Source organism: Gasterosteus aculeatus, chromosome 17 (genome assembly GCF_964276395.1).
Source record: "Gasterosteus aculeatus chromosome 17, fGasAcu3.hap1.1, whole genome shotgun sequence".
In the NCBI taxonomy this organism is placed as follows: Eukaryota; Metazoa; Chordata; class Actinopteri; order Perciformes; family Gasterosteidae; genus Gasterosteus; species Gasterosteus aculeatus.
Window position 1 is genome coordinate 13,612,336 of NC_135705.1, and position 23,258 is coordinate 13,635,593.

At 44.2% G+C, this 23,258-nt stretch overlaps 1 protein-coding gene and 1 long non-coding RNA gene across 2 annotated transcripts; one reads left to right on the plus strand and one right to left on the minus strand.

The window, feature by feature from the left end:
- Positions 1–1,697: 1,697 nt before the first annotated feature.
- Positions 1,698–16,521, minus strand: LOC120835141 (uncharacterized). Its single transcript, XR_005714544.2, has 3 exons — positions 16,410–16,521; positions 15,017–15,097; positions 1,698–4,805 (listed from the first exon to the last, which is right to left on the minus strand). It is a non-coding gene; the product is annotated as an uncharacterized LOC120835141 (long non-coding RNA).
- On the plus strand, positions 15,822–21,742 carry LOC120835140 (ATP-dependent RNA helicase DDX19A). The gene is made up of 12 exons (XM_040203756.2): positions 15,822–16,225; positions 16,663–16,702; positions 16,801–16,896; positions 17,011–17,146; positions 17,421–17,513; positions 17,728–17,830; positions 17,922–18,036; positions 18,199–18,376; positions 18,532–18,769; positions 19,105–19,267; positions 19,891–20,082; positions 21,480–21,742. The coding sequence occupies exons 1-12, from the start codon at positions 16,169–16,171 to the stop codon at positions 21,539–21,541; spliced, it is 1,473 nt and encodes a 490-aa protein (XP_040059690.1). The 5' UTR covers positions 15,822–16,168; the 3' UTR covers positions 21,542–21,742.
- The last annotated feature ends 1,516 nt before the right edge of the window (positions 21,743–23,258 follow it).

A 23,258-nucleotide genomic window follows, 5' to 3' on the forward strand; every position in this document is an offset into this window, starting at 1 on the left:
ACTTGATGTTGCTTTTTGTTTTTTAAACTAACTGTTTCAAAACTGTAGCAAAACACAAATAGAGTTTTGTATGAGAGATGAAGACACACACACTAGCTTGGCTGATGTTTGGACATGTTACTTGTACAGGTGCGCCTGTTATTGGATTGCCTATCTGACTGCCAAGGAAGGTCAAGTCAGCATTTTCCACTGTGACAAAGTAGCATCCCATTCTTTGGAAAGGTCAGATTGTGAGGACGCAGAAAATTGGAAAAAAGTAATTCCATCAAGAATTTGAAATCCACACTCCTCATTTTGTTTAAGTGTTAAGACACTTGGCTTCAAACCACTGCGCAACGGACTGCAATATCAGAAAATACAGTATTGCAAATTATTCTGTGGGGAAAAAATGTACTTCACTGCTTCCCAATGCAATAAATGGTGGTTTACATCTAAAATCTCTGCTCCTCTCTTTAATCAAGTCTTCTTTTTAACTCCATTGCCAGGCCGGTAAATGGTTCGGGTGCACTCAGGTGTGATGCACATTGATGGGACATGACATTTCCAACTCTGCTGTGGTGACTAAATGATTCATGCTATGACGAGTCTCTGTCGGTGTACGGCATCTTAATCCCGGACCACCGGGATGTAAGCTAGGAACATACATGCATCAAATACACATACAAAAGGGATGTGAGCTTGAAAAACGCATACATGTAGCAAACACTCATACACTCACACACACATTCACACGCCTCTGTTTCAGCTACAACTGCTGGGCGAGACTAAAATATAGTCTCTCTCTTCCTTCCCGGTCTTGACAGACATGAAAGGGGCTGCCTGAGCTGGGTACCATGGTAACAGATGCACCTTCCACTTGATGGTGATGCGGTGGGTTCTCGGCGCAGTAGTCTTTCCTGAGCATCGGCATGATAAGATCGCTACATTTAATGGAATGTTCTCCATTATCTTATCTCTGCCCTCTTCTCTCAAGGCCTCCTTTCACTCAGTGGTGTGACCGCATTATCCAGCCAAAATAGTCCTTTCTTCCAGGATGGCAGTCAGGCATGACGATGGCCCCTACTGCAGTAACGTCCTTTACCCTCACACAGAATGAGAGGATTTTACATTAAAGGAGCAATGATCTATGATTTTTCCAAGCGGAGGATCATTTTGTCCCAAATGTTGCATGGAAGGCATGATGTGATCGGATTGAGCTTGGCTCAGATCAGTCTGTAAACAAAGGGTCAGATAATATTCACTCAGAGTAAACCCCCTAGGACTTAACTAGTGACATAGTGCAGAAAATCACAACTGCATTATCCTAAACAATCACCACCCACTGCTGAATGTGTGATTTTCTCAATGTGTCAAAAAAAATTCAGTGGAATGTTATAATAACAAGCCCATCAAACAGTTGTAATGATTTGATCTATAAGCGTATCAATTTGTTGATATCATTTCACAAACCTAGTATATAGAAAGACTTTAGATGAATACATTTGAATGCATCGCCTTAATTTGGATTCAATTTAAGTGTGCACAGCTTTCTTTTACAGCATTTGAGAACTGGAGCCTCCCATTCTTCCAAACTAATAATACAGTATTTTAAGTAATAAAGATCTCAGATACTTTTCATCAAAACATTGCAGTTAAAGCAGAAATTACTTCAGTATAAGTATATGATTAACAGGATCATAATAAAGTGGCCAGTCAAGTCAAGTCAAGTCATTTTATTTTGTATAGCCCAGAATCGCAAATTACAAATTTGCCTCAGAGGGCTTTACAGTCTGTACACATACAACATCCTCTGCCCCGAAACCCACCATCGGCACAGGAAAAACTCCCCAAAAAATGAAAAAACCCTTACAAGAGGGAAAAAAGGGAAGAAACCTTAGGGAGAACGTCAGAGGAGGGATCCCACTCCCGGGATGGACAGACTACAATGGATGCCATGTGTACAGAATGAACAATGTATAATACATGCAATTCCTATGACAGAAATGATTCAAGTAATTGTGAGTAGTAAGCCAGGCGCACAGCAGGACCACTGCAGGGGCAACCACCATCAGATAGAACCACCATCCACAGAATCCTGTGGGGAGGGAGAGCACAGAGATTTTAGGAGAGGGTAATGTCGGTTTATGAGTAAAGTAATATGATTAATATCTAAAATAATGATGATGATGATGATGGCAGCAGCAGGCGTCAGCATGGCCACGGTAGGTGTCAGGACCAGGGTCCCGAAGGAACCACGATCTACGGAGACCTGATAGGGGCGAAAGCACAAAAAAAACTCCCGGAAAGAAGCTGAATTAGTCATGTGCATTAATAAAACTTGAATTATGGTAGAACGAGAGCGTAAGAGAGGAGCTTGGTGTGTCCTAAGAATTCCCCCGGCATTCTAAGCCTATAGCAGCTTAACTAAGGGCTGGTCCGGACTAACCTGAGCCAGCCCTAACTATAGGCAGAATCAAAGAGGAACGTTTTAAGTTTTACTTTAAAAGAGCTGACCGAATCTGCCCCCCGGACTGAAAGTGGAACCTGGTTCCACAAAAGAGGAGCTTGATAACTGAAGGCTCAGTCAAGCAGTGTACCTCTTTTATCAATGTATTTCTATGAAAGACTAAGCTTATGTAAAAGGATAAAGAAAAGAAAGAAAAAAACGAGCTGTCGAGCTGCCTTTTTATGTAATTTCTTGATTAATAGTCAGTTGGACCATTATTTTTATTATAACTTTATTTACTGGAAATGGAACCAAGGCCTAATTTAAGTTGTGCGTCGTGACCTTGTGTTTCAAATTAAATCTAAATCTAAATTTAAGATCTGGTTAGAATCAGATCTGAGGCACAATCTGCTGGCTAGTTCATGATCTTCATTAAAATTCCTCTTGCTCTTTTGTTCCTCCCAAATATTTAAACATAATAGAAATATGAGTGTTGAGTCGACTTCACAAAGCTCTACCGCAGTCTGCTCAGTGACACATCTCACTATTGACAGCATCATGGTGCAGTAAATCACAGGGAAGGAAGATATATATTTGTACGGGTAGTTAATACACTACATACCAGTTGAGATACATTACACATATTCGTAAAAAACAATACTCATCTCAAAAGTTAGTTACACAATTAATCACACAAACCCCCAGACAGTAGCTGCACACTGATATAATGCTAAATCCTAATCCAATCACAGAGATGCAGCAGATATTGTAAACCTCAGGCGGGTCAATAATTTGAGGTCATACTTTGGCTGGGTGACCATCGGTGTTATGAGACTTAAATTAAACTGAAGAGAGACGATAACCTCCATTATTGTGATTCATGTAATGGGAAGCGCTCTATTACCCATAGTCATTCACAATTTGGATAACGTTTTGGCAAATGGGTTTTGGTGGTGAGCAGGGATGAGAGGCTAATTACCGATGCTGTGAAAGGAGGGTGGCTGTGAGTTATAAGCTCTGACAGGTGTGGAAGAAAAGACGGACAGAAAGACAACATCGAAGGAGCCAAATAGAAAAGGGAAAGAGACCGGTGAAAGCATGCATAGTTTTACTGACACAAGGGGGGAAACCCCTCCCTGCAAGCCTCTGGTTAGCTGCCCACACACAGGCATACACACACACTGAAAGCACTGTGTTGTCATTGAGGAAACCCAGTGCATTTCTCTGCACCTGACTATTCTGAATCTGACCTTTGTGTCGCAGCATGATGAAATGCACACTGGGAAACAACCCCTCCTCCTTGGAGCAAAGAATTACCTTTTTTATTTGTATTTGATGCAGTGATAGAATGTTTACCGCATGCAAATGACTGGGGCAACTTTAGCATTTCTTTCCACTCCATGTGCATTTCTTGTCTGTGTGTACATGTGCAAATGTTGGTGTATCTGTGTATAGACGTGCGCACATATCATTGTGTAAATTCCTGTGTGTGTAGTGGGTAAGAGCAAGTGCCAGTGGGATCAGGTATTCTCTTGCTTGTTTAGAATCTGATGTGAATTCAGATCTCCAACAGCTGATTACAAGGAAAAGAGAAATGCAGTCTTGGTTGCAGTCCTGGTTGGAAAAATGAATGAATATCCCACCAGACATCACACCAGAATCATTTGCACAAACATTTTTTTTGTTGTTGTTTGTCTGGGCAGAGCAGAATCCGAAGGTTTAACCCCCCACCCCCAAAAAACCTGCCTATGATATAATCGCAAAACATACTTTTATTGCAGCTAAATCGAGATTGCAAATGACTTCAATCTTTCAAGAAACTACCATCTGAAATACCAATCCAGCTTTTACATATCTCCAAAACTTGAACAGAAACCAAATGCTGGCTCTATGCACATTTTCCTCATGTATTGTTCTTGTCTTAAAAAAGGTCAAGAGTCCATATTTAACAGATGGGACTTTCAGGTCAGTCAGATAAATGCACAAACAGCCAAAAAGATGGGGACCACATTCACTCTTTTTCGCTCGTTTTTTCAAGGAAACTGAAGCGAGCTGGAAGAGGCAGGAAAAGGGCGAGAGGAGGCGGGACAGCATGAAAGCAGATTGGAAAGAGAGTGGGAGAGCGGCACGAGGGGGAGATGAGGAGATAAGAAGGAAGGAGAGCCAGGAGAGAAGGAGGAAAAGAGAGGATAAACAAAAGTGAGAGTAGAGGAAGAGAAAGAAAGACACAGGCTCAATATGATGAAATGAATGTCAGGGAGAAACAGTTCAGACCCACCAGATGGTTACTATAGCAACCATATCCCCAGTCGCTCTCTCTCTGTCTCTCTCCCTCTCTTTCTCTTTTCCTCTGCCTAGTTGCGTTGTTGCTGCTTTAAGTCTGTTGAGGGAAACCAACAGCTGAGGGAGACAGCTTTTTACATTTTGGTGCAGTGGCATTGTAAAGCCATTAGCAACTTTACATACATGTGTGCACATTTTTGTAGACTTGCTATGATTGGTGTTTCTTGGCTCCTGTTTTTTTATTTCTGTTATGAACACCATGTGAAGCAGTAATCCCAAGACATAACTCCCTGCAAAAGTGCACGTGTGTTTAAGGGTTAGAAATGATCAGCCATGCATTACAGCACAGTTCACAAGTGCTTGGTCACAAACAGTTCAGGGAAAAGGCACCAGCAAGAGTCTCTATTGAAAATGAGCAAATATCATGTTCTAGCCATGACCCTGCCCTATTCAGAGATACACAGGCATTTAGTGTATGTACATTGCGTCGCTATGAGCACCACAGATAGATTGAGATGCTGCTTCTCCACTACTTCTCCTTCGAGATCATTTTCCACTCTGCAACATGCAATAAAACCCCAAAATATTAGATACACAAACACAAGCGTGTGCGAGCCCAGTCTTGCACCATGCATGCATGCATGCATGCATGCATGCACGCCCTGCACACACATTAACACACACCAGCCATGAAATATCCAAACTGGGATGCACGACAAAGGGAAAAGCTTTCAGGCCCCCAGCTAATCTCATGCATGCAGATCATTTTCAAAACGGAACAAAATGGTGGACCATCTCTTGGTGGCTGAGTGGGTCTCTGCAGGGCCCCCGGGGCGGGATGCCATGTAACTGTGTACGTGTGCCTCCTGAATAAAAGATGCTGACCTAGATGGAAATTTGCCATTGGTCACTTAATTTGCAACATGCGTAATTGGTCCGTGCCCCATCGACACAATGTAAATGTCCAATTGATCGAGAAGAGCGGAGGTGTGTGTGAATCTTTCAAACTTCTCTATACAAGTTTACACAGAATATTAAATAAGATGAAAATGCAATAACATGGGAGGTACAATTGAGAATGTTGTATGGAAAATATATTGTTAATCTCACTTTGATCAATTGTCCTTGCTCCAAATTTTTGTACTTTATCCGGGAAAATACATCCATCTGCAAACCGCTTATCCTGCACACAGGGTAGCGGGAGGGCTATCCCAGCCAACTTCACGCGATAGACAGGGTACACCTTGGACTGGTCTCCAGCCAATCGCAGGGCTAACACACAGACATACAACCATTTACACCCACACACCTATGGGCAATAGAGTCACCAAAGTAACCAATGCATGTCTTTGGACTGTGGGAGGAAGCCAGAGTACCCGGAGAGAACCCACACAGACACAGGGAGAACATGCAGACTCCACACTGAAAGGCCACTGGGCGGAGTCGAACCCAGGACCTTCTTGCTGTGAGGCGACAGTGCTAACCACCACGCCACCGTGCCGGCACCTATCTTTCTTAAAAAGGCTTAACTACAAAGCTTTGCTCTGCACACGTTTTCCAAAGACAGAATCAGAAAAATAATCATGGAACACATTCATTGCTGCTCCATCGTCAGCTAACATTACACAGCTCACTGATGCAGATCGGATTCATGCAACGTGCCAGCACCGGACCACGTGGGACTAGACTTAGTACATATGTCTGCAGATCTGTAAGCATGAATGAGCCCAGCTAAAACTGTGTTTTGTATCAACATTGTACTGAGCCCTTTTACACAATTGATATACAATTTGACTGCACGCTATCAATAACTTTGTTGAGCCAGGGCTTAATGGCCACAAAGCTTTCTGATTGTGGTTGGGGTCTGAAACCGTGTTCGATACTTGATAGTCAGATTGTGTGAGTCCCAACACACAGATTTGTAGATCCTGCCTTTCTCGAATAACTAGTAACTAGTAAATTATAAGGACCACTGACAAATACCGTTTGTGGAAATATTTATTACATGACCTACTGAAAGGTTACATTGGACAATCACCACTTTTTATGAATGTGTTACGCCGTCTTGGACGGTTAGGTGAATGGCCGTAATACAGGCGAGCACTAAATTCATTGTGGTCAAGACAGGAGAGAATCAACCTTAACATAATTAACATAATCTTCTTTATTGAACGGTTTCCAATTTAATAAACAAATGATGTTAGGGTCTCAAAGGCCAAAACAATAAACAAAACTCCCCCCACTAATTAGAAAATAAGAGTTCAGCTTTCCTACTAGAAATAAACAGAAACAATACTGAGCTCCCCATCTAGCCACAAAACAGGAGAAAACAAGCATGTTACAATAAACGGCAGAGAACCCCTACAGAAGCTCACGGTGGGTCTGTTAGGGACCCGGTTTTCTTAACAATTTCCACCCAGTCTGTGCTTTTGTTTTGCTTGTTTTGTTTTTCCACCTAGAGTTTCCAACCGTGTGTTCCGCCTCCGGCCCCACCCCTCTCCCAAGTGCCCAACTGTGGCTCATTCCGGGGATCACTTGTGACGAGCATGAAGGCTCTTGCATTCAGAGGCTCGTCGTCAGTCCGTCCCAGTACCCAAGCTGGTCTCAAGTGCCGTTGAGACTGAGATAACCACCATAACGCTAACCAGTTTTTCATGTTTTTGTTTGTTTTTTGTATCAGACTCACGGAGTACCACGGAGCACACGTGACCTGTTTTTGAGTTGGACTGTGAGTATGGTGTCGGGCCTCGGGTTTCCACACCAGACCCTGGTTGAGCCGCCCCAGACCGCCAGACGTCGGTGGAGTTTCCCTCCCGACTCCAGTTGAGCCAGAGGAGCGCTTTCTGTTTCCCTTATTCACCTTGTTTGTTTTTTTGTGGAAAATAAAATCATTTTGGCTGAAAATCCAAGGCTGCTGTGCGTGTGCTTTTGGGTCCACCAAATACACCCCCCCTAACAGAACGGACTGACCAGCAATGGACGCAGCCGCCGCAGCAGCATCCCCTCCTGAGGAACACCTGCGGAGGGCGATTTACAGCCATGGCACCATTCTCGGGCAACACCAGCAGGTGCTGCAAGAGCTACGGGACTCCCAACATACCCTTGGGGCTCAGATAACCGAGATAGCAAGCATGATGCAGGGCCTGGCGCTCCACCGTTCACCTCCCCCAGAGGACTTGTCCAGCATCTGTGAGTCTTTTGTCCCCTCACTAGTGCCTTTTGATGGAGCGTCTGGAGAGTGCAGAGGATTCCTGCTACAGTGTGGATTTGTTTTTAACCAGCGACCCCGCACATTTTCTTCAGACAATGCAAGGGTGGCCTATACTGTGGGGTTGCTGCGCGGCAAGGCACTGGTTTGGGCTGAAGCATTGCTCAGCAAACGCAGTGCAGACCGGGTCACCTACCTGTTCTTCTTAGAGGAGTTCAAGAAGGTGTTCAACCACCCGGTTTACGCTTGGGATGTGGTTCAGCGCCTGGTCAGTCTTCGCCAGGGGACGACCAGCGCCGCAGAGTATGCTGTGGATTTACAGATCCTGGCCACTGAGTCCGGTTGGGGCAAGGAGGCGCTAAAGGATTTATCGCAACAGTCTTTCGGAGCTGTTGAAGGACGAGCTTGCGGTCCGGGAGGTGCCAGAGTCATTAGAGGAGCTTCTCACACTCTCCATCAACATGGACAACCGTATCTGGGAGCGCCGTCGGGAGAGGAACTACAGGCCCCCCACTCCTGCTCGGCAGTCGACTTCCGTCTCCAGTTTTCTGTTGACGAGCACGTTCCAACGATACAGCTCTGCACGTCACCCCTCTTCCGCCCCAGGACCTCCCCCGTTGGAGCCAGAGGAGCCGATGCAGCTGGGCCAGGCCCATCTCTCCCCGGAGGAGAGGGAGAGGCGTTTTCGCTCTGGAGGCTGCCTTTACTGTGGGCAGTTAGGCCATCGTATGGCCGTCTGCCCTGTTCGGCCAAAAGAGAGAGCTCGCCGGTAAGAGTGGGGGTGCTGGCGAGCGATTCAGAGAGAGTTCCTCATGCCAAGCCTCAATCTGTGTTTCCTGTCACCCTGTATCTTTCATCTGGTCCGGTGCACCTGTCCGCACTTATTGACTCAGGGGCCGAACAGAACTTTTTGGACACAACTTTTATTAAGCAGAAAGGCATCCCAGTGGAAGCATTAGAACGAGCTCAGCTGGTGAGGGCACTGGATGGCAGTTCTCTGGCAGAGATAACACACCGGACGCAACCCATCTCTCTAATCGTGTCTGGGAATCATCGTCAGGAGACACAGTTCTACGTTTTCCCTTCCCCCCCAAATACCACTGGTCCTGGGCCTCCCCTGGCTCAGGGATCATAATCCACAGATCGATTGGGCGGGGAGCAGGATCACAGGCTGGAGTTCCACTTGCCACTCCCGCTGCCTCTGGTCTGCAGTTCCCCGTCAGGTTCTTCCCTCAGGCAGACCAGACACTGGCCCTAGCCTCTCGGCGGTGCCCGAGGAATACAGGGACCTAGGGACAGGGACCTTCACACTCACCTATCGGGCGGGACACAAGAACACCAAGCCGCGCCCTCTCTCGTCAGTTTGCCCCTGAGGGCGACTCAAGTTCTGACACCATCCTTCCCGCCTTGTGCGTTCTCGGAGCTGTTACCTGGGAAATAGTGTTAGTGGTTAGAGTGGTACACGACGCCCAGAACGCCCAACCGGACCCACTTCCTACCCCTGCCCAAGCTTCCATCAGCCCGTGAGACCGCCAATTTACTAATTCAGCATGTCGTTCGGCTCCATGGCATCTCTGCGGACATAGTTTCTGACCGTGGCCCGCAGTTCTCGTCCCAGCTTTGGAAGGCGTTCTGTCACACCCTTGGTGCCACGGCCAGCCTATCCTCGGGATTCCACCCCCCAAACTAATGGCCAGACGGAGAGGCTGAACCAGGAGCTCGAAGCCATCCTCAGGTGTGTGTGATCTCTACCAATCCCTCCTCGTGGAGCAGTCACCTCCCATGGGTCGAGTACGCCCACAATTCCCATATGTCAACGGACACAGGACTGTCCCCATTTGAGGCCTCCTTGGGGTATCGGCCTCCCCTGTTCCCCAGCCAGGAAGTTGAGGTTGCTGTGCCATTGGTCCTGAGCAATGCCCGTTGTTGTAGGCGGATCTGGAAAGCTACTAGGCCGGTTTGCTTCGCACGGTGGAGCAGAACAGGAGGGTGGCAGACAGACGACGCGCCCCCGCCCCTGCCTACCGCATCGGCCAGTCGGTTTGGCTTTCGTCCAGGGACATCACCCTACGCACAGAGTCTAGGAAGCTCTCTCCGAGATATATCGGCCCCTTCCCAATCATCTCCATCATCAACCCAGTCTCTGTAAAATTGCAGTTGCTGCGCTCCTTGAGGATTCACCCAGTATTCCATGTCTCCCTCCTTAAACCAGTTGTCTCCAGCCCCCTGAACCCCCTCCACCCGCCCGTCTCGTCGAGGGGGGGCCCGTCTACACAGTCAATCGCCTCCTGGATGTGCGCCGCTGAGGCAGAGGGTATCAGTACCTGGTGGACTGGCAGGGTTATGGACCAGAGGAGCGTTGCTGGGTGCCCCGTTCCCGGGATTACCGCCGTTGGAACCCAGAGGGTCTAAACGGTTCGCCAAGAGGCTCCTGTTGAGGGGGGGTACTGTTAGGGACTCGGTTTTCTTAACAGTTTCCCCCCAGTCTGTGCTTTTGTTTTGCTTGTTTTGTTTTTCCACCTAGAGTTTCCAACCGTGTGTTCCGCCTCCGGCCCCACCCCTCTCCCAAGTGCCCAGCTGTGGCTCATTCCGGGGATCACTTGTGACGAGCATGAAGGCTCCTGCATTCAGAGGCTCGTCATCAGTCTGTCCCAGTACCCAAGCTGGTCTCAGGTGCCGTTGAGACTGAGATACAGCAGCTAACCAGTTTTTCATGTTTTTGTTTGTTTTTTGTATCAGACCCATGGAGTACCACGGAGTACACGTGACCTGTTTTTGAGTTGGACCTGTGAGTATGGTGTCGGGCCTCGGGTTTCCACACCAGACCCTGCTTAAGCCGCCCCAGACCGCCAGACGTCGGTGGAGTTTCCCTTATTCACCGTGTTTTTTTGTTGTTGTGGAAAATAAAACCATTTTGGCTGAAAATCCAAGGCTGCTGTGCATTTGCTTTTGGGTCCACCAAATACACCCCCCCCAACAGGGTCTCAGCCACCAGACAACACAGGACCAACAGCAAACCCGGCGCAGGAAAGAAGAGACAGGTTAACGGCCAAGGAGGCGGTAATATAGGTGTCGCTGATCGCCTGATGCGCCGCAGCTTCAGCGGCTGGAGAGGCTTGGCCTGCGTAAAACACTCCCCTTGCTTTCTCTTAAAACACAGAGACAATATGAAGTCAAGGGACGTAACAGTATGATTAGAAGCAATGTTGGGAGTATTCAAAAAGAGCAGCAACATTTTCTGTTAAAGCAGTTTCATGTTCAAATCACAACAGGCTTGTGTGTAATATAAAGGTTGGAGGTTTGACTCTACTGAGAGCCAGCCGTTTCTTCCACATTGAAATTCCTTGGTGATGTCCACTCTGCATTGGCCTCTCTGGCTAAGCCTCGGGAATATCAACCAGCTGTCAGCCCCTTGCTCTCTCACTGTCTCCGACTCTTACTGTCTCTCACCCTATCACTCTGTCTCTGTATGCTCTCTTGTTGACAGAACACAAGTGCTGCATCACCATTTTAATTCTGCCGTGGGCATGCAGGCTTTTTTTAAAAAATTCTTGCCAAATATGCATTGAGCAAGCAGTGATGAGTATGAATCTTAATGTAGAGAGGGCATGCCATGGGAAAATCTGCTCCCTACATTAGTCTTTCTGTCTCACCTATGGACCGTCTATGCACCTCGTCTGTGTTTACAGGATTGGTCTCCCTTTGATTCAGTTTAATTAGCCCACGACTGAGGAGCTGAATGTGACCATGCGACCGAGTGAGAGAGCAATAAAGAGGAGACAGACTCTTGTTACTGAAAAGTAGATAGAACCGTATTGGTATGTCCTGTTGAGGATGTTTATAATGATTAGAGGAAGAAACATTTATGTGACTACTAGATTGATTCTTCTGTATCATTCAAACCGTCATGTGATACTATAAGTATGGGGCTCCACCCTGCAAAATGTATTTTCACTAAATAACCATGTCCAGATACTTTTCGTTTGGGCCTGTTTTTATATGTTTAGGGTAAGATCCATTGTTTCCGTCAATGGGTCTGGAAATCCGGGTTTATCTGTCTAACCAATAGTCCAACGCCCAAATACATTCCTTTTAGTATCCTTTCCAACCTTGTATTGTTGATTCAACCACAGCGATGACTACAAGACTACAACAAATGAATTCCATAAGTTATGCTTCACACAATATCTGAAGCAGAATATTTCTAATACCGCTGTTCTTTGAAACACAACCACACCTAAATATTAAAGCTGCACCTACAATGTGTCAACATTAACAACGGTGAACATGTGAAAAATGTGAAAAGTGGCTCCCATGGCGACCAACCTGAACTCTGTAGTTCACATCAGCTCCATGCAGCGGTCAAGCATCTTGCAAGTCATTGCCTTAGTTTAAAGTACAACAACTTGTTTCACTCTCACCGCTCTTATTGAGCTCAGCAGGTGCTCCAGTGAAATAGCTTCAATGACTACAACGTGTAGAAACCTTTAGCAACTGTCATGAGTTTGTGAAAACAGAGCGATAGGGCGAGTAAATATTGGACAAACCACATTCAGGCATGAACATCTGTCTGATTGCCAGAGACCCAACTCTACATAAATGCTGATTTTCAAGCGTCTGCTGTATGTGTATGGATGTGTAGAAAGGAACTTGTTTACTAACACGTTAGCCAAAACATCTTTGTACGGCTTTATCATCTTATTGTGAGGCTGTGCAGCCAAATGGAAGAAACACTACCAAACAAAAAACAATAAATACGGCTTTCGAGATCTCCTATTGTAGACGTGCCAATCTTCACCTGCCGACCAGTTGTCCCTAGAGAGCCCCTACTCCACTCCACGTGACTTTTCATTCTGCATATGGGTCCATTTCAAAACTGTAACATTCAACCTGTAACTGAAACAATCTGCTATGGTTGGCCATCACATCATGTATAATGGTCCGTAACTAGATGTAATTTCTTCACTAATTCTCTGTTACTAGTCATTTGTATTCTGTATTTTAGGGGGCTCTCAGAATAAGAGTGTATTATCATGACACAAGCTAACTCATTTGCCTCCAAATTGGAGGCAGACCTGGACATGCCACCTCGGTGACAGGTCAAAACCACCTCGAGGCGATTTATGAATTGAATTGTTGAATAGTATGAATTGTTTGAAAAAATGACTAAATTAATGTTTTATTATTATGTAATACCACTGAAATGGTCCATCCAACATGGGACCACATGACACAGGATTATACCACATAAACAAAGACCCGTTGCTGAATATATACATTCGAAGTTCCTGATGAAATTTAAAAAAGGTAAAGTACAAAAAGGACCTTCTATGTTTTACACAAACAGAACAAAGACAATATTTTTTGTTGTAGTGCCATTGCATTGTCCAGATAAAATTGGAATGTAAGCCTTATTTCAGTAACTAAGAATCTCCCAAAAATTAAATAGTGTCCATTCTCACAACAAACAACAAACAACAAACAATAATAATAATATAGTAATCTGTGAGGTAACTACTACTTAGCTCACAGGTTTAAGTACTGTATTGTGAACAATACTGAACAGTAAGAAAATAAATATCTTTACCTCCTCTACTTCGAATTCGATCAAATTAACTATAAAAGATTGTTTTTTTATTATTTACATAGAACATTTTCTACTGCGACCACTTTACTTTGATATTTTCTCTGTCATATTCAGCACTTGAAATGAGTCCTTATGTGGCAATACAAAGTTCTCTCTGTCACTTCCAAATTCTCTGGAGACTTCAAGCCTTACTTTAACTCTTTCAGTTGCCATGGATACCTATGGCAAGGCAGTTAATTTGAGGCAACAATGAACTCCGTTCTTCCAAGCCTTTGACAATTTTCCTTCCAAACTAACAATCTATGAGACCCCATGTATCCTCTCGCAGATACTGACACAAACCCACTAAAGTATCCACACAAAGTCATGACAATAAACTTGACCGTTGGATGACAGCAGAACAACAATCAATGTAATCTCCTGCAGCACAATCCAAAGCGACTGTCATCATCTGTCCATGTATCCCAGTGGAACAGGGGGAATGTGTGAAATCAATTCTGCATTCGTTTAACGACCAGCCAGCCACATCAGTCTGGCCCTGAGTGCTCCTGTACGGTCTTTAGTGAAGCCCAACTCTAGTTAGTAGCTAGTTAGTAGTAGTAGTTTAAAAGATATATTAAATTGTTTAGGAAACACTGTCGGGACTTCACCATGTGGGGGTAAGAAAAAAAATGCATACATGTAATAAAAATCCTAACCTGGTTTAAACCATGCAAAGTCCTCATAAGGCAGTGTTTTTCAACCTTTTTTGCGTCAAGGCACACTTAAGACACAGAAAAAATCTCACGGCACACCAACAACCGGAAATGATATGAAAATCAATCCCAAACATAGTTTCAGCATGAGCATAATATACTCTAAGAAATCAGGGAAACGCGTGTTCTATTTGTTGTGTTTTATTAAACTTAACATCATCCTAATGCCAAGATGGCACAGGCTTTATGCCCAGGTATCTCTTAAGCCTAGTTTATGCTTCTGCGTTTTCCCTTGCGTCGCTTTTCACACCTCCTTGCGTGTTTCGAGCCATTTTTTTAGCCTTGCGTCGAAAGCGACGCAATCCTCCCGCAGCGCACCAGGCTGCGATTGGTCCGCTAACTACGTCCTTTACGGAGTCTCACATTTCCGCTTTCATAGACCGATACCGCCATTATTAAAACGAAGAATGTTTACGAGAAAACGGATAAGATTAAAGAACTTTTGTCGGAAGAAATGCGTAAATATGACCGCATATACAAGCCGTCATTGGCGTCAGTGGTCAGTGGCACACTGGTTGAAAAACACTGCCATAAGGCATTACAATTTCACCTGAGAGTGAGATTTAGTTTAAACCACAACAACGGTGCCTCATTGGACGAGCCCAATGGGAACCCTGGTGTGTGACCAAGACGTCAGCAGAACATTAGTTGCTAAAAGGAAGTAACAGCATTGGTATTTGCCCTGCTTTCCCCCCACTTTAACCTGCTACTGGGAGATAACGCAGCTACCTGATGCTTCAAGTTGACATTGTTTTTACCTGGTGCCACAGGCGTAGCAGTGTGCCGCTTAACCCGCTGACAGAACATGTTACAGTCCACCATCTTTGGCTAGAGAATCTCTGCCAAACAAGTCAGAAAAAAACACGATGAAACATAATTGGTGTGCTACTGGTGTGATCATGTTGTTCCACACAGCTAATCTTTGATGTGTTCTGCAAAATGGACTGTGTGGTTCAGTAGTATTTTGTGATAATTTAATTACATAGAAAAAATATTTGCTATGCAATGGACCTTAACGATCTTTATGGGTTATAGGGTCTCTTAGTGGAGCATACTAAGGCCCTTAAGGGTCTAGGGCCCATGGCATTTGCCCCAGTATCCTGGTTTGTAATTCAATTCAATTCATTTTATTTTGTATAGCCCAAAATCGCAAATTACAAATTTGCCTCAGAGGGCTTTACAGTCTGTACACATACAACATCCTCTGTCCCGAAACCCACCATCGGCACAGGAAAAACTCCCCCAAAAATGAAAAAAACCTTCCCAAGAGGGAAAAAAGGGAAGAAACCTTAGGGAGAACATCAGAGGAGGGATCCCACTCCCGGGATGGACAGACTACAATGGATGCCAATGGATAATTCAGCCATGACTATATATTTTATCAAACAGGTGGGACAGTCCTACATCTTTGTTGTCATTATATGTGTTTTACGTGTTTGTGAGTGCATGTGCGTGATTCGCATTAAACATTCGACTGGCCGGGATGGCATAAAGTATGTTTGGAAGGTGAGTCCAATAGCCTGTAGGAGACGCAAACTACTTTGGCGTCTCCTACAGGCTATTTAGGTCAGTTTTTCTTGAGATTCACCCTGCCATCTACGGATTATTCTAAAAGAGTTTTTATTCTATAAAAGTATTTGGTTGAATAATTTGTTGTTAATTTGTTATTTTGAATTGAGGTGTCAGTCATACCCATTTCTCAAAGTCGGATATCAACATTTCAATAACCTGGGACATATTAGCGTGGAGACTTTGTTCTACCCGGAAATCTTAGCGCTTACACATGTACCCTGAATTCGTTTCGGCACGCCATTGTGGGAAATATTTACTTTCACACCACTGACTCCTTGCTGAGAGCGTACCTTCAAAGTCATCCCGGGTGAAATAAAGAAAGAAATAACTACCCCACAATGGCTACGGACTCCTGGGCACAAGCAGTGGACGAGCAGGAAGCCGCGGCGGAATCGGTAAACGCTGAACTTACACAACACGAGCTAACGTGTTGTTAGCATGGAGGGCGCTTCGGCCTGTTTCTGGCTCTGTTGTCACGGAACGTCACGGCTGAGCATTTTTCTGTTTCCAAATTAAAAGCTTTTCAACAGGCTATGCCATAGTATGTTTTAATGACAACTACAAAAAAGTGTAATCTACCTGGTGGCCTGTTGGTCGGGAAAGCTAAATGAAGTAGCAGGAGCTGAGTCGCTGCGTGCTTGCTGCGTTAAACTAACGACTAGCAAGCATATGACGCACGTTCCTCTAACATAGTTCTAATGATGCTCATCATGACTCAAACGTTTGCCACAGTTAGTGCCTCTGGCGTATTGCCCTGTCCTAACTCGTATAGTGGCAAGCATTGTTTTATCAGACAAACACCTCTTTGAACTTTATTCTTTCCCCCTTACAGATCGGTAGCCTCCAAATAAAGGACAAGCCAGAGGAAAATGGTAAGTGCGTGTGCAACATTAAGTGTGCGACGCAGTGGTGAGAAAAATCCCATATAATGTTTTGGTTGTAAACATAAGTACATTATTTACTATTACAGGAACGGCTGCGAATGCAACAGACTCCAGCAGTGCTGCTGTCAAGTCAGAAGTTGCCGTAGAAGAAAAGGGAACCGATGAATATGACAACGACAAAGGTGGGCGCGGTTTATTATTTAGATGCTCCACATTTGTCACGCTTTGTTTTTCATTGAGATATTTCGTTGTCTCTTGAATTGTTGCAGTCATTACAACGTAGCTTTTTTTTCCAGATGACAAAGCGGCACAGTCATTATTGAACAAGCTCATCCGGAATAATCTCGTCAATAACACAAATCAAGTGGAAGTTCTTCAGAGGGATCCCAACTCTCCGCTCTACTCTGTTAAATCCTTCGAGGAGTTGCGACTGTAAGTGGATCTTCTGTTTGTCTGTTAATCTCTTGTTGTTCTACAATACTTTGGAGCAGGCTCACAAATATTTATGAAAAATGCATTCAGCCAGATAGGATGTTTGGGAGCCAAAATGTTACCCTAGCTTCTCCAGAACCATTCCTTCTCTTTGTGTTTTTATTGGAAATTTCTTTTAAGACATGTGTGCAGCCTCACTGACGCCTTTCAAAAAGATCTGTCTTTCCACGTTGTGCTGAAGATGTGACAACAACCTATTTTTTTCTGTGTGCAGCAAACCACAGCTGCTTCAGGGCGTGTACGGCTTGGGTTTCAACAGACCATCCAAAATCCAGGAGACTGCCTTGCCTATGATGTTGGCCGAACCGTGAGTATACTTTGTACATACACATTATGTGTCTTAAGGATTGCTAAGTTGAGCATGGTTTCCATATAACTACTCAAATGAACAACTTTTAATTAACTTCATGCCTTAATGTAAAATAAATTGATTTTACTTTTGCACAAGGTAAAATTAAATATAACCAATATGTATTTTGCCTGTTCCTGCGTGAGAATTAATTATTTGTTTCCTCCTATAGTCCACAGAATCTGATTGCTCAGTCACAGTCGGGAACAGGGAAAACGGCTGCCTTTGTCCTGGCAATGCTCAGTCATGTAGATCCCAACAAAAGATATCCCCAGGTTTGTTTTCAACCCCCCAACCTCCCCAGACCCCCACAATTTAGTTCTACAAGCTCTCTAATTGAAATCTGAATTTACTTCTTTCCATTAGTGCTTGTGTGTGTCACCCACCTATGAACTGGCCCTTCAGACTGGTAAGGTAATCGAGCTCATGGGCAAACACTATCCTGAGGTCAGACTTGTCTACGCCATCAGAGGAAACAAATGTAAGGATTCTCTGCTCTCTACATCTATACTATTATAGATAAGTCAAATATTTTCAAACCAAAATTTGTCAATTGTTTGAATCGTTCCCATTGATGAAAACATGACTGCATCTGAGAGATGACTCTGCGTTAATGAGCTTTTGTTTCTTGTGAATGTTCCAGTGCAGCGGGGCATGAAGCTGGAGGAACAGATTGTTATTGGCACACCAGGTACCATGCTGGACTGGTGCGGTAAATTCAAATTCATAGACCCCAAGAAGATAATGGTATTTGTGCTTGACGAGGCTGATGTCATGATCGCAACACAGGGCCACCAGGACCAGAGCATCCGCATCCAGAGGTAAGAATGAACACACTCTGCTCACTCCAAATTGAAAGTATCTGCATGTGAAAATCGTAGTAGGTAATGAGTAATGAGTTATCAAGCTGAGTTACTGCAGTGCACATACCCTGTTTCCATTTTAATTTTTCCCTCCTATCTTCTCTGCTTCTTAGGATGCTGCCTAAAAACTGCCAGATGTTGTTGTTCTCAGCCACATTTGAAGAGACCGTGTGGAACTTTGCCCAGCGCATTGTGCCTGAACCCAACATCATCAAGTTGAAGAGAGAGGAGGAGACTCTGGATACCATCAAACAGTACTATGTGTTGTGCAACAGCAGGGAGGAGAAGTTCCAAGCGCTCTGTAACATCTACGGAGCTATCACCATCGCCCAGGCCATGATCTTCTGCCATGTGAGTTCACTTCATATTCCTTCAGTTTATATACATGATCTGTTCTAAAATCAATACTCACCACTACTGCCAATTTTATTGGAATACAGAACAACAAATGGCTTTTAAAGGTTTTTTTTCTCCACTGAAAAGCTTTTTGTTTGTCAGCCATATGTGAGATTATAATTAGTTGGCTTATTTTACCAATGCTTACATCACAAGGCCATCGTCGCATCCTAACTCTTCCTGTAAATCAGTTAGAGTTGCCAAGTTGTATTCTGTCATTGGGTCTTGTGTTACACGGGCACTTGGATTGCTGGTGCAGTAGTGTGATAACTTTCCTCTCTGTGATCCAGACAAGGAAGACTGCTGGCTGGCTTGCGGGGGAGCTGTCCAGAGAGGGCCACCAGGTGGCGCTGCTCAGTGGAGAGATGCAAGTGGAGCAGAGGGCTGCTGTCATCGACCGCTTCAGAGATGGCAAGGAGAAAGTCCTGGTCACCACAAATGTTTGTGCCCGAGGTAAGGACAAAGGCCATCAAAACAGACAAAAGGTCTTCATAAGACTTTCTATTAATCTTTTACATGCACGGGATATACCATTAATCCATGTTAAATGGCAGGATGTTAAGCACACTGTTTCATGCCACCGAGTGCAGAGAAGCATTCAGTGCTCTGGTTATGCAAGTGACTAGCTTGGTAGTGGGTGATACTGCTTGTATGGTGGAACAACAGTCCACTAAGATTTGATGCATGACACGTAAGCAATTGAATGGATTAAATAAATACATCTCTGCAGTTTCACATCATTAATCAGATATGGATATTCCACCCATTCATTTCAAATTGAATGTGCTTGAGTGCACAGCTCAAACAAAACTGTTCCCAGACGTTGTACATTTGGAACTATAAAAAGTCATTAAAAAAGACACTGGCATCATGTTTACAAACTTAGATATTTGGCCCTATAATGAAACTTTGAATACAAACACCTGATAATATATATTATACCAATGTTCAATTATTGAAATTAAATCTATTTGACAGAATTGAATATGTACAAAAGGGTATTTCTGTTTACTATGCCTAGTATACAGGGCTGCGAATATACATTATTTCATCTTTCTCTTCTACTTTTTCTTCAGGCATTGATGTGGAGCAGGTTTCTGTGGTGATCAACTTTGACTTGCCAGTAGACAAGGATGGTAACCCAGACAACGAGACGTACCTGCACAGGATTGGTCGCACGGGACGATTTGGCAAAAGGGGATTGGCCATCAACATGGTGGACAGCAAGATGAGCATGAACATCCTCAACCGGATCCAGGAGCATTTCAGTAAGTCTGCTGTAACAACACACGCGCGCACACACACACACAATTTATTATACACACAAACAGTGGCATCAAGTTGATGAAGGACACTCCTACATAAACAAACTACTCAATTTAAGAAGACTGTTGTTTTCAGTGATCACCCAGCTGTAGACCCTCTAAATCAGGGGTATTCAACTAAAATGTAAAGAGGTCCAGTTAAAGAGAATTTCTAGAAGCAAAGGTCTGAAAATTTAATGTGACTACTTAAGCCTAGTTTATGCTTCTGCGTTTTCAGAGCGACGCAGACGCAAGAACCCCATGTGTGTCCCTTGCGTGCCTTTTCACACCTCCTTGCGTGTGTCGACCCATTTTTCTCCTGCAGTGCACAAGGCTGCGATTGGTTATACAACCCGCAGCCTTATGCACCGCAGCCTTATGCACCGCAGCCTTATACAACCCGTCCCGTCATTGGCGGGTTGTATAAGCGGGTTGGATTCATGGAGGGAGATCTCCGCAAACGTCGGTTTGCCGGTCGAGGGGTGAACAAAGTTGTGGAGGAAAATACGGGACATGCACGGGCAATAAAGTCTACGATCAATAAATAAACCAACCAATGACTTCCACAAACAAAGGCGTGACTCTCTAGGTCGTCTTCAATAGAAACACATTACTCCGCCTGTTGTTCTGGCGGTGAATTGCTCTGCAACACACGCAGGACTTTTAGAACCATGAATTGAAACGAGTGCGTCGACGCAACGACTCAGACGCAGAAGCATGCGCCAGCCTTTACTTTAAATAGAGGAGTAGAGTTGTATCAACATTTGCATTTAATCAATACACAACTGATAAAATGAATTCAGTACGATTCAAAAGCTCTTGAATATTTATTGTCACGTAACAAAGAACTGAACATATATCTGTAACTGCAAATATAAACAATGTTCTCTCAATTAACTAAATAAAAGTAGGGGTGCATTGAAAAAAAAAGTTAGAATTACTGTTAAATAAATGCTCAAATAAAGTGCTTCAATTCAGAAAAAAAACTAAGATAAGCTTGAATTTCCCCTTGTCTGCTTCACATTTGGACTTGACCGTCACATATTAACAATTAAAAAGTTTAATAGAATATATATATATATATATTCTACACCCCCCCCCCCCCGCTCATTGCGCCTCATGATTGCGTGTCAATGGGTTCTAAGCGTATAAGACACTGGTTTAGTGCTGCAGTGGGAAGTATAAACAGAAACGAGTTCATTATGGATGGATTATGGATTAAATTAAATCACAACCGTCTTTTTTTAACTTTTGGTCCGTGTACGGATGGGACGGCTTCTGGGTCCGGATCCGGATCACGGTCCGCCAGTTAGTGACCTCTGCTTTAAATGATACCCACAAATTTTTGTATCCCTCTACAGGTAAGAAAATTGAGAGACTGGACACGGATGACCTGGACGAAATTGAGAAGATTGCCGGCTAAAAAGAGCGGCTGTCTAAGGATTGTAGGCTCCTACGGTGTTTTATGCTTTTATTTTTTTAGCTGTCGGAGAAAAGAGCAAAACCACAAAGACGGCATATGATTGCATGTGGATACGTCTCCTCTCAGATGAGTGTTTTGTAAGTCTCCGGAACATACCCAATTTCACTCTTTGTACTTCTTTGAATAAAGTCTTTGAATAAAGTCTATCAGTTTATTGATGTGTTGCTGCTAAAGTAGCCATGGTTGACTAGCTATTACACAAAACAATTCTAATTACAATAGCTACAAGCTATTCTGTAATGAGATTACCCCCAAAAAACTCATCGAATGAGATCGATCGAAGATCATTTGTGCCACAATTTTTTATTTTTCAAAAAGGAGCAAAGTTTAATTGAATGTACCTGTTTCATGTAGATTATCATTACCAAACCTCCGTATAAAGGGTGAAGTTGGGTATGGTGCCCTGGGCAGTAGTTCTATCTTTAAAATTGTTATTGAGATGCTGATGGTTGGGTTTCATGGGTCTATGCAAAACTTATCAGCCTGTAATAGCATTCACTGTGTTGCTCCAAAATGGCCACATGGATCGAAAACATGTTATCCTCTACATATTTGCAAAAAACATACAGAGCATCCGGAAAGTATTCACAGCGCTTGACTTTTTCCACATTTTGTTATGTTACAGCCTTATTCCAAAATGGATTAAATTCATTATTTTCCTCAACATTCCACACATAACCCACAATGACAAAGTGAAAACTGATTTTTGCAAATCTGTTACAAATAAAGAACGAAAACATAACATGTACACAGCCTTTGCCATGAGACTCAAAATTTAGCTCAGGTGCATCCTGTTTCCACTGATCATCCTTGAGATGTTTCTACAACTTGATTGGAGTCCACCTGTGCTAAATTCAGTTGATTGGACATGATTGAGAAAGGCACACACCTGTCTATATAAGGTATCACTGTTGACAGTGCATATCAGAGCATAAACCAAGCCATGAAGTCCAAGGAATTATCTGTAGACCTCCGAGACAGAATTGTATCGAGGCACAGATCTGGCGAAGGGTACAGAAAGATTTCTGCAGCATTGAAAGTCCCACTAAGCACAGTGGCCTCCATCATCCGGAAATGGAAGAAGTTTGGAACCACCAGGACTCTTCCTAGAGTTGACCGCACAGCCAGACTGCGCGATTGGGAGAGAAGGGCCTTAGTCAGGGAGGTGACCAGGAACCCGATGGTCACTCTGACAGAGCTCCAATGTTGTTCTATGAAGAGAGGAGAACCTTCCAGAAGGACAACCATCTCTGCAGCACTCCACAAATCAGGCCTGTTTGGTAGAGTGGCCAGACGGAATCCTCAGTAAAAAGCACATGACAGCCCACCTGGAGTTTGCAAAAAAGCACCTGAAGGACTCGCAGACCATGAGAAACAAAAGTCTCTGGTCTGATGAAACAAAGATTGAACTCTTTGGCCTGAATGCCAAGCGTCATGTCTGGAGGAAACCAGGCACTGCTCATCACCTGGCCAATACAATCCCTACAGTGAAGCATGGTGGTGGCAGCCTCATGCTGTGGGGATGTTTTTCAGCGGGAGGAACTGGGAGACTAGTCAGAATTGAGGGAAAGATGAATGCAGCAATGTACAGAGACATCCTCGATGAAAACATGCTCCAAAGCGCTCTGGAGATCAGACTGGGGCGACGGTTCATCTT